This window comes from Sapajus apella, unplaced genomic scaffold (genome assembly GCF_009761245.1).
Source record: "Sapajus apella isolate SASKATOON/1434 unplaced genomic scaffold, GSC_monkey_1.0 scaffold75, whole genome shotgun sequence".
NCBI lineage: Eukaryota > Metazoa > Chordata > Mammalia > Primates > Cebidae > Sapajus > Sapajus apella.
Window position 1 is genome coordinate 6,088,492 of NW_022437015.1, and position 11,572 is coordinate 6,100,063.

Here is an 11,572-nt window from a genome sequence, read left to right on the forward strand (position 1 = left end):
CTGACAAATAATAAATGAATTAATGAATATTCATGTGGGGGTGAGTGAATGGATAGAATGGAAAGGTGGCACAAGTTATAAAATCCAAAACTACTTGATGCAATTCTTAGATATATGACTGCACACTTTTATGAGTGACAGATTAGGGGCTCTGAGTTTGTGGACAAATAATCAGAGAGCTGTTCTCTATCACATATCAATTACTCATGAACACCAGCATCAGGTTATCATTCAGTTACACTTTCAGCATTTTTAAAGGTTTTTCTCTTTTAAAAAATATTCGTTAGTAGTGAAACGTCAGGATATGCTGCATTTGGAGGGCTGTTACTCTTATGCTATTTTACACTATGGCCATTAGGCCTTTTTTGTTTGTTTTTCTTTAGCCACATTTGGTGGCACAATTTGATGCACAATCTATCTTACTCCATGGAGCTTCCATTAGGATACTATTCTTTTACACACTAAAATCTCTTTCTTGGCATCGTAATTTTCTATCATGTGTGAAAGTTACCTTTAAAATTATTGTGAATTTGGCTGTGGTTTAATAATTGTTCATGTAAAACAACGTGTCCCCAGTTACTCTTTTTTCATTTTTTTCTTTAGCTATTCTAACTTATTTATGCTTCCAGGTGAACCTTCAAATAATTTTGATAAATTGCAAAATAAATTATTTGGGGATTTTAATTGAAATTGCTTAAAACAAGAAATTTAACTGAGGAAGATTTTATCTACTTGTAATGTTCTTACTTTTTCTCTATTTAACTTTTATTTTGTATCTCTTAATTAAGTTTTATGGTTTTCTTTATAGTTTCATAAATTTCATATTGGTGCTACTTTATGTCCCTGTTGCTATTGTGAGTAGAATATTTTTTACCTAGTGGTATTTCCCTTTAATTGGTTGTTTGCGGTATAAAGGAAAATCATTGGCTTTTGTTTGTATTATATTGCATCTTCTTATTAATTTTTAAAGTATAGACTATTCCACTAATATATGGTAAAAATCTCATGTAGTAATAAACATAATTTTAGCCCTCATTTAAAAAATATTTTTATTTGTTTTACATATTATTGCATTGGCCAGAATGTCTGGAACAATACTGAATAGCTTCAATAGCCAACATCCTTTCCTGTGTTGTACCATTAGTTGTGATGCTATTTAAGATAAATTTGAAATAATGTATTTCCTTTTCCTTAATTTCTATACATATTTTAAGACAAGCAATGGGTGTTAAATTTTATCAAACTCTTTCTACATATTCTTCTTTATAAAGAGCCAGTTCTTGAATTTATCAATTACTGTTATTATCTTCTAAACATTGCATTTTTCCTTCTGTATGCTTTATTGTTCATGCCAATGCTTTATTTCTAAATTCTTAAAGTTAAATGTTTAATTTGTTTCACTAAAAAATAATGATAGTAGGATTTCACTAAGGAGTTTTGGCTACTGAAATTGACCAATAGTTGGTAGCAGCAGATAATCAGGGATATCAGGAACAATTTTTCACCAAACACAGGGAAAGAGTTTATAGTACTCTTGCCCTCTTGGTATGAAGTTTAGACTCTTATATACATGAGTAATGATCAGGTCATTTGAAGTTCTTAAAAGGTATCAATATCTTATCCAAAGTTAGTCTTTAGTGATCTCTTACAGCTTTGTATATCCGTTTACTTTCTATGAAAAAGAAAACACTTTAAAAGATTTTAAAGTGCTATGGACCTGAAGCCTCTAAATAAGCAGTTGAATTTACATGATAAGCCAATTATGGAATGTTTATAAAAAAATAACTAACATACTATCAAAAAGGGAGTAAAATATGAAACTATAAAATATAAAAAATGTGTCAGCGGGAATGGGGGCAAAGTTGGGCCCATAATTTTAGATCTGTTATAGGTACACCAAAAGCTAAATATGTAATATGAATTATTCACAGTGAATATATCTCAAGTGATGAAATATAGGAAAGAGTGGTTGTATATAGTAAAATTTATTATAGGGTTGTAAAATTCATACAACCTAAACTCCTTACAGCATTCAGCACCTACACAGTTTTGTGTATTATTCCACAATATAGATGTTAGTGAGAAAGAATCGCTGCATTAGTTAAAAATGACCGTCTCATGAAAATTGTTTACATATAAGTCAGGTTAATTACAGAGCTCCGAACAAAACTGCAAAGATGTAATTTCTAAATTCAAGAAAGTTGTACAAAATGAAAAACTAAACAAATCAACAATGTTAAGAGATCTGATATGTTTTACACAAAAAGTTCAAAAACAACTTTAAATAATTCAAATTTTAAAATTGCTCCACCATGAGTAAGTAAAGAGCTTCCTTAAGAGAAAACAAACAAACAAACAAAAAAAACAAAGGATGGAATTTATTGTCAGGATGTTAGCTGACATATTCCTGCTGCTTTCAGAAATCTAAACCCTATAAATTCAAAGAAAAAAATGAAAATCATGTAATTTCAGTTTCAAACGACAAGCAACGAAAATTAAACTAAAATATGACAAGAGCTTGCAGTGGTTAGTAGTTTTTTTATCCTTTTTTAAAAGCATAAGCAGTAGAGTAAATGCATAAGTAAATATCTAGAGTATCCCATAAACTTTCACGTTAAAGTCATATTATCAATCTCTGACTTCTTATTACCAAGGACATTCTATCTGTGACCTCTCACTCTTGACAGATCTTGGTCTCAACAATAAATTCATTGGGGAAGTGTCTAATCTTCCAGCATTTATCAATGGCACGTTTGTTGAAACCTGTAAGGAAATGCACAAAAAAGTGGCTTTTGAAATTTTTGTGGTAATAAAAATATATCTAGACTTATTTCCCACTTTCTCCTGTATTCCACCTCCACTTTCCTCCACTGTGTAACACAGGGTGAAGGAAGGAATATGTTACTTACCCAGCAAGAGGTCTCTGCGACGAAGGCGGAAGGACTTTCTATTGTTGCAAAGTTGGTAAATAAAGATGCCAAGGTTACTAACATCACGAATTTCCTCCACAGCAACTAGGTCTTCACGAACCACGTAAGTTTGAGGCAGATATCTGCCACTCTAAAAACGAAAAACAAAGATTGAAATGAGAAATTATTTTTCCTTTTTAACTTCAGAAAAGAAGTTTTAAAGAGTTCAGGAGTACAAGGGCAGGTTTGTTACATTAAGTAAACGTGTGTCATGGGGTTTGTTGTGCAGATTATTTCATCACCCAGGTATTAAACCTAGTATCGATTAGTTATTTTTCCTGATCCTCTCTCTTCTCCCATCTGCCACCCTCTGAAAGGCCCCAGTGTGTGTTGTTCCCCTCTACGTGACCATGAATTCTTTTCATTTAGCTCCCACTTGTAAGTGAGAACATATGGTATTCGGTTTTCCGTTCCTGTGTTAGTTTGCTAAGGATGATGACCTCCAGCGCTATCCATGTCTCTGCAAATAAATGATCTTGTTTTTATTATTAATGGCTGCATAGTATCCCATGATGTATATATATCACATTTTCTTTATCCAGTCTATCATAGACGGTCATTTAGGTTGATTCCATGTCTTTGCTATTATAAATAGAGCTACATTGAACATATTTGTGCATGTGTCTTTATAATAAAATGATTTATATTTCTTTGGGCATATACCTAGTAATGTGATTTCTGGGTCGAATAGTATTTCTGTCTTTAGATCTGAGGAATCTCTACAGTATCTTCCATAATGGCTAAACTAATTTACACTCCCACCAACAGTGTATAAGCATTCTTTTTTCTTTACAATGTCACCAGCATCTATTATTTTCTGACTTTTTAATAATAGCCATTCTGACTGGTGTGAGATGGCATCTCATTGTGGTTTTGATTTGCATTTATCTAATGATCAGTGACGTTGAGCTCTTGTTCATATATTTGTTGCCCACATGTATGCCTTCTTTTGAAAAGTGTCTGTTCATGTCATTTGCCCAAATTCTTAAAGACACTATGTAAATCCTTTCCTATTCCAGATAATGACTATAAAAATAATCTTTATTTTTAGAGCAGTTTTAGGTTCACAACATTTTTTATTTGAAAATTATTTCAATAAAATGAAATGTTTTGCCAAACTCATTATTTTCTTAAAAAAAAAAAAAAGAAACAAAAATATTTGTAAATGCTTGTGTAAAAATTTGAACTCCGAAATACATACCGCCAGTTTGCCAAAGAGCTCTACCAGATTTTTTGGAGGCATAATAATAGAGGTATTAAGGGGCATCAGATAGCAGTTCCCCAGCAACAAGTCCAGGTAAGCAGTCATTCCCTGTTAGGTAGAGAAAAATAGGTAAGACATAGAATGCATTAACATTGCAAATTTTCCAACTACCACTTGATCAAGTAGCTACATCCTTTCAAAATCAACTAATGTGTATTCAACAACAAAAGAATGGAAAGGCTTTGCCTCAAAAACATGTGCATTCATGAATAAATTTAATATCTACCAATGAAGTAAAAGAGAGAGAGAGAGAAAATCCTGGAACACTTATAAGAATGAGAAACCTACCTTTTCAAAGTCATGAATAATTGCTGCAGGGTCACTATCAGAGAAACTGGGGACAGGCACATCAATGATTGCAATGTTGTCATCTTCACGAATGTCAGCCTCCTCAGTCACAGGCAGGAAGTTAGGCTCTCCTCCACGAAGGGAATTTGCAGGATCCTCAGAATCAAAGAAGCACATTTCTCCACGGTAAATGGTGCTCTAAAAGACAAAAGGGGGAAATTACAACCTTCTAATACTCATTACCAAGACATTTGAATGGTTTTTCCCACTCATATCAATTCATTGTACTATGTGTCAAGCAGAGGCTTGTTGACTATAGCTATCACCATGAAGACAAATTTTATGAACTGAAAGAACTTGAAATCTTTCCTTAAATCTTTTCTCCAGTCACCACTACATAATTTTTTAAGTTGCTACTAAATGTCTAGCAAGTAATAATCCAAAGTACAATAATTATAATTATTATTACCTTGGGCATGAAGTACTTGTAAATGCAGGCTCCACCAACAATAAGTCCTGCCAAGATGAATGAAAGGCCTAAGAGAGTAAGCATACATCTCCCAGAGGAGCCCTCTTTTTCCTGGGTGGCAACTCGGAGCTCCTATTTATTAAAAAGCAAAACCAAAAACAAAACCAGATTGTACTTTCAGATACATAGTTGAATTTGTGTACAATTTACCTCCCTCGAAACCCAAGATATTTTTAAAAATGTTAACTCATTTTAATTTTAGTCTAACTTTATTTCAAGACAGTTTCTGAATCTAATAGATGTAAAAAATGTCTCCAATTACATTAACCTTCCATTTGGAATTTCTAAGCCCAAATATAGATATTAAATTATTTCAAGATACATGCATCAAGAATCAAATTAAAACTACCATTTATTTATTCAATGTCATATTCTTTTTTATTGTGCTAAGAACACTTAACACGACATTGACACAACACATTTTTAAGTGCATAATATAGTATTGTTAATCATAGGCACAATGTGGTAGAGCTGATCTCTAAAAATTATACTCAGTAAATGGAAGTAGTTATTACTTTTTGTACTAGTACACAGACATAATCACTAACTTTCTGGAATATGGTTCTTTTTCTTCGCTATTTTATTCAAATCAGTCTGTCAACTTAAAAGAGAATTAGTATCATTTGATTAATTTATTAACTGACTTTCAAAAAGCTGTTTTCTTAAAATTAGGTTTTAAAGAAAGGAGTTCTATAAGGTATATACCGTTTTCTCCATATTTCAGAAATTAAAATATTGAAGGGAGAGATATAAATTTAATTTTCCTAATTTAATCGAGAAAAGTTTCTTAATATCTATCAGTATTCTATAACTGTGTATTGCATGAATAAAATGTTTTCCAAGTCCTGGGTGAAACATTCGATTTTTAAGTGTAGCATTTGCGAGCGCTAGACACGAAAGTTATCTGTGTTACAGTGACTGCAATATTCTGTTAAATCAATAATTTGCTTCCGGATTGAAACAACAAAGATTCAAAGCAAACAAGCAACTGATTGTGCCCTTCCCAGGGCAGTGGACTCCGATCTTTCCAAACCCATTTTTGTATGACAAAATACATCCTAAGCAGCAATATTATTCAAGGATTGAGTAAATAAAGTAAGCAACTCTAGGCCCTGATCATTAAAGGGTAAATCATTCAAATGTGTGTGTAAATCGAATTGTTTTAGTTATTTAGGTCATTAGCTCTTTTTCAGGACAACTACTATAATGTTTATCAGAGCTAACTAGCCTTAAATTCATTTGGTGAAAATAAATGCATGGATTTCAAAGTTAATGCAGAAGATGAAAAGACAGACAATCATTTGATAAATGTTTTTTTCCAAAAATATATTTATTTGAAGGTCAAAGAAATTTGAGATTTCCATATTCTTAGCTAAATTTATTTAAGTTCAAACCCTCCATTGATTAGTACTCTATAAACCTCGAAGACTTTTCTGTGTACCAGTAATTTTCAGAAATTTTTAATTATTTTTATTAAAAAACCTACACTAAGGTTAGCACTACAAAGATAGAACTGTAAATTTTGATTTGGAATTATGGTACAATAATTTAGAACTAGAGACTTAAAAAACCTATTTTAGATGATTAAAATGAGTTTCAGAAAGATGAAGTAACTTGCTCATAAGTCACATAATAGCTTAATTTGAAATTCTGAGAGATAAATTTATTTTTTCTTGCTACTGAGACATAAGAACAGTTTGCATTGTAATTTCATTTATTCTTTCAATAATTCAGGAAGTTTATTATTAAGCAATGCCTAAATATTAAAATTTCAATTTCGTAAGATAGCTACATGCTAGAAGTAAGGATTTTTTGTTTTCATCTACATTTATTGGAATTCAGGTTGGTGCAAACCATCAATTATCATAGCTAATTTCTCTTTGAACTCTTTTGAAGTCATTGTACAATATGTCTGACATTCTTTTTGTCATGCTCAATGTCTAATGAGCTAGCTGATCAATGTATTACAATATGTCAAGTGTTATTAACAGTGTCCTATAGTGACCAGGTAAGGATCCTGTTAAGTTTTACCCCAAATCTAACAGCAAAGTATAATCAAAGTGCTAATGCTCAGTTTTGTTTATTCGTCATCTCACCACAGTCCTGGCAGAAGTATTGCTTGCATATTAACTGAATCTATCTACAAGTCATGAAGTGCTTGGCCATAAGAAAAAAAAAAAAAAAAGGATTACTGTATGGCTATATTTAACTACTGGCCTCTAATTAGACTACCCCCAAAATTCTGAACATGTTTTACCTACAAACCAAGCAGGAGAACAATTACATATTTGACCTCTGTCATTTAATCGAAACCTTAACAATGCAAGAGGGTGATATGTTTGAGATCTAAAATGTATAATACACAAAAGCTAGTTTTATTGCAGGATTTGATATTGAAAGTTTCCATAATAAAACTCTGGATAAGCACATTAACATTTCAAATTGTGTGCACAGTCAACTTTTACTACATGGATTCCCATTTAACTCAAAGGATTTTTTTATGTCTCCACCTTGAACACAAAAGTTAAAACTGTATAGAGAACATGACAAGTTAGAACAGATCTGCAAGCTCCAACACTTGCAGATTTCATAGAACACGAAGAAAATACTATTGTCCTATAAAATTGAGATTATACTGAGGACAACGAGGAGTAGTATACAAACCCTGAAAACATAGCAAGTGTTTAAAAAAATAGAAATCGGACTAAATAAATAATGGATAACATTTTGGGGGAGAGCTTCCCCAGTTCCTGACAAATCTAGTAGTTTAAATTACAACACTGGACCTGCTTCAGATCTCTATATAGAAGGAAGGGGATATTGTTCAACAAGAAAAAAATTAAAAAATAATAAAAAGTATCCTCAAATTTATTTTTACAGAAGAGTGTTTTCTTTAGGAAATACAACTCTAAAAACATACAACGCTCTTGCAGTAAAAGGGCACAGTGAACACCCGAAACTGGCATTAAGACCCACCTCTATTTTGACAGCTCCTTTACCTAATATTTAACGCCACCTGTGACCAGACAGAAACTGAAAATACTCTCGCGCTCAAGCAGACCACTTGCCTCAACTCATACTGCTTGGAGTTAAGAGTGCCCTTTGCTCTTCACCCCACCTCCACGAAAACTCGGAGATCATAGAAAGATTTATTGTCTTAGAACTTCATGCACACCCAGAAGAAAGAAAGAAAGAAATGTTATATCTCCTAATCTTGCTCACCCCGCTGTGTCCCCTCTGTCCCTGGGGAGAGTATGCGCGCCCCTGGAGGTGGGGACTGGGCGACAAGTCCCTCCTTGATCCCCAGGCCCCTACCCGTTCCCCGAGACAATGACAACGAGTCCCAGGGCATCTCCTCAAACTGTCTCTAACCTCCCTCCAGGATAAGTGGTGTGGGCTGGAACAAACGGAACATTGCACGACACGCGGGGATGCAGAGTGACATAGGTTGAGGTAAGCAGAAGGTGGAGCGACGAGACTGAACCGAGGCGACCGGGTAAACCCCAGAGACAGTGCAAGAGGGGCAAGAGGGGTCCTCCAGGGGAAGCTTCGTTTTGTCCTCTGCTACCAGCCCTTTTCCTTCGCCCACCCCTCCCCCACCCCGCCCCGGGACAGCTACCTTGCCAGTCAGTATCTGAGTTCTGACCGTGCGGCTCAGGAGGGCCTCCACGTCTTGCCGGGCCTCCTCCTTTTGCACCGCGGTGGGGGTATTGAAGGCGATTTTCACCATAGTGAATCTTCGGGCTGAGCGGCAGGGCACTGCTGGAATCAGCGTCCTGGGCTGCAGATTACAAGAGGAGATCTCGCTAGCCCAAGCAGCACTTACTTTATCGTCAGTCTAACACTGCTGCAAGCCGAGATCTGGGATACTTATGACGCAGTCCCAAACTGGGTGGGAGACCGTGGGCGGGCCCAGGGAGGTGCCTAAAGGAAGGAGCGAGAGGGGGCCCGAAAGAGGCCCAAGTGCCTGAGTTGGGGGTTTGCCGGGTGGGGCGGATTTGCCACTTGGGGAAGAGGAGGGGAAGTGGAGCCCTTGGCCGGCTGAGGCTAAACGTGCCTCACCTGCACCTCAGGCATACTCCCACCCACTCTCTGCAACTTCAGATAAGAGCAAGACAGGAAGGAAGCCTGCTGTGTCGTGTCTTTCTGCCTCTGTCCAGGCCACAATAGCCCCTGACTCTGTTTTTCCAAACTTGGACCTGACTCCCCGCAGGGCCTGGGACTGTAGCTTGGCAGTAACTCAAACTTCCTTAGCTCTGGACCCACCCAGGCCTCAAAAGCACTGTTCTGCAAAGGTTCTGTATCTCGATAGTAATATCTTCCATTTAAGAGCACTTAGAAGCCTGTTTATAGTTACTCGGTTCATTCTCTCAACAAATTGTTGCAAATTTGCTTGCTTGTGTTTTGCGATTTTAATATCGCAACATAAGGCGATGTTACATCAGAAAGACAGGTCTCCTGCCTCCCCAACACCCCATTTTGTAGATAAGACATGATGAGACAGAGAAGGGTGGAAAATTTATAATGAATTCCTGAAACAATCTAGATTTTTCACTCTTCCAGGTCATGGAAACCAGTGTAAAGTCTCAACCCTGAGACTGTTTCTGTTCACCCACCAGCTGTGAAACCTGCAGGGTAAAAAACAAACGTGTGTGTGTGTGCATGTGTCTGTGTGTGTGTATGTGAGAGTACTTATGTGTTCAGGAAGGTGGAGGATATAAAATTTAGCTAGATGCTAATACCGATCTATCTAATTGGGGGGGGAACAATAACTTCAAAAGGGATGAGTTAGAAATTATTATTGGAACATTTACATGTGCAGCCAGTGTAATCAAGCTATTTCTTCACAGTCAGTTTTTCCAGGTTAGTGATACTGATAGAGAACCTCACCAAGTAAAATTCAGGCTTTGGAGACTGGTGACTGGGTAGCAGTGGTACAGATTTTATAAATAGTCTCTTTGCAGAAGACAGGTCTGTTGTGTGAGGGCAGTAGCATTTACCAAAACATCAAACAAAACAAACAAACAAAAAGAAACAGCTTTTGCTACAAAATTTGCCCTCTGCTCATCTGCCTAACAAAGGGACTTGAATATGTTGAGTCGCCACTCCTCCATCTGAAAAATTCCAGCTTGGAGTTTTTCCCACTGATGTTTCCTTGACTCAGAAGCCTGACACCTGTTTCCACTGTGGGAACTTTGCAAAGACAGCATTCATTTTTTTAGGCCACAGATGGGAAAGTGGATGGAGGGGAACACTGGGGAGCCTGTGCCTTACTTAGGACCAGAACCTTAAAAAGCAGGATATTTGAGTTTGCTTAGAAATATTAGCATCCTATGTTCTTTCACTTATTATTGCTCAAGGTTGGCCATTATAATTTAATATTTATCAGGCAATCTTTAGTGTAAGCTGAGGAATTCTTACCTTCCTAGAATGTTTCTCTTTATAGTTGCCTTCTGTTTGCAATCACCTTTTGACATCTCCACTATGGTCTGGCTAGTCTGCCCCTGTGACCCACACCACACAGATGGCTGAACAAATGGTTGCTCTTACACATTTACTTAGCAAGTGCAAGGTTCTGTGTGGATAGTAATATATTATCTTAGTATATCTTCCCTGAAATGTTGTCAGGCAGATGGAGAAGGGTTTATTTTCATTTTTTTCAGATGAACACAATTGCTGGATATATAATATTGAGCAAGTCACCTCATCTTCTGAGGCATCAGTTTCTTCATTTGTGTACTGCTGCTTTGAGCATTATTTGGTATAACGCAAGAGGAAATACATTTTAAATTATTATGAAAAGGATAGGGAGTGAAATGTTTTGTTATCCTGGAATTCTTATTTTATTCTGTAACTTACCCATGTTTCAGGCTTATAAGAATCATTATTATTATTTTTTAATCCTTCAACCATTCTTAACATTCTAGAACTGCTTAAAACCCTGCAGTACCTGAATATAGGTCTTATTGGAAAAAGTCAAACTTCTAAGAATAATCACGTAAATTGACATCTAGCTTCTCTTTTGGATTTTGAAGAATTTGGCCATCTCATATTTGTTAACACTGCATCCTCTTTTAGGAATGAGTCTTTGCTACCGTTGGGTATATGTGATGCAGGCACCATCTCAAGTTGGCAGGTACCACAATTTCCTTCTCAATATATAAAGAATATTTGTGTTAGGATCATAGAATAGCAACAACACCCATTGTTTCTATCCATTCCAGGAAGGTTAAATAGTTACTGAATGTTTTTTGGAATTGCAAAATATAAGCTGCCACTTGCTCCTAGGGTTGAAATCAGTAATGAACACATTTCCGTCTGCTAAAAAAAAGTGGTTCTCATTGGCTAGGCTCTTTCTTGTATTCTCTCCTTTCCAGCAACAACTTCTTTTTTCCTAGACTTAATTTCTCTCACTTTCTTGTCTTTGAAAAATGGGGCTCTGGCTGCTACGCTGATTCTAGCTCACATTGTTAATCATATCTGAATGTATACAATTCAAGTTTATAAATGACTTCCCTGTTC

At 35.8% G+C, this 11,572-nt stretch overlaps 1 protein-coding gene across 2 annotated transcripts; it reads right to left on the reverse strand.

The window, feature by feature from the left end:
* Positions 1–1,969: 1,969 nt before the first annotated feature.
* On the reverse strand, positions 1,970–9,157 carry ITM2A (integral membrane protein 2A). Of its 2 annotated transcripts, XM_032251376.1 has the most exons (6): positions 8,670–9,157; positions 4,991–5,122; positions 4,522–4,719; positions 4,171–4,281; positions 2,910–3,060; positions 1,970–2,763 (listed from the first exon to the last, which is right to left on the reverse strand). In XM_032251376.1, exons 1-6 carry the CDS (start codon positions 8,778–8,780, stop codon positions 2,675–2,677), a joined length of 792 nt encoding a protein of 263 aa, XP_032107267.1. In that variant the 5' UTR covers positions 8,781–9,157; the 3' UTR covers positions 1,970–2,674. The 2 variants fall into 2 exon arrangements, with proteins under 2 accessions (XP_032107267.1, XP_032107268.1); XM_032251377.1 differs by lacking the exon at positions 4,991–5,122 and having other exon boundaries at positions 8,670–9,118.
* Between the last annotated feature and the right edge of the window lie 2,415 nt (positions 9,158–11,572).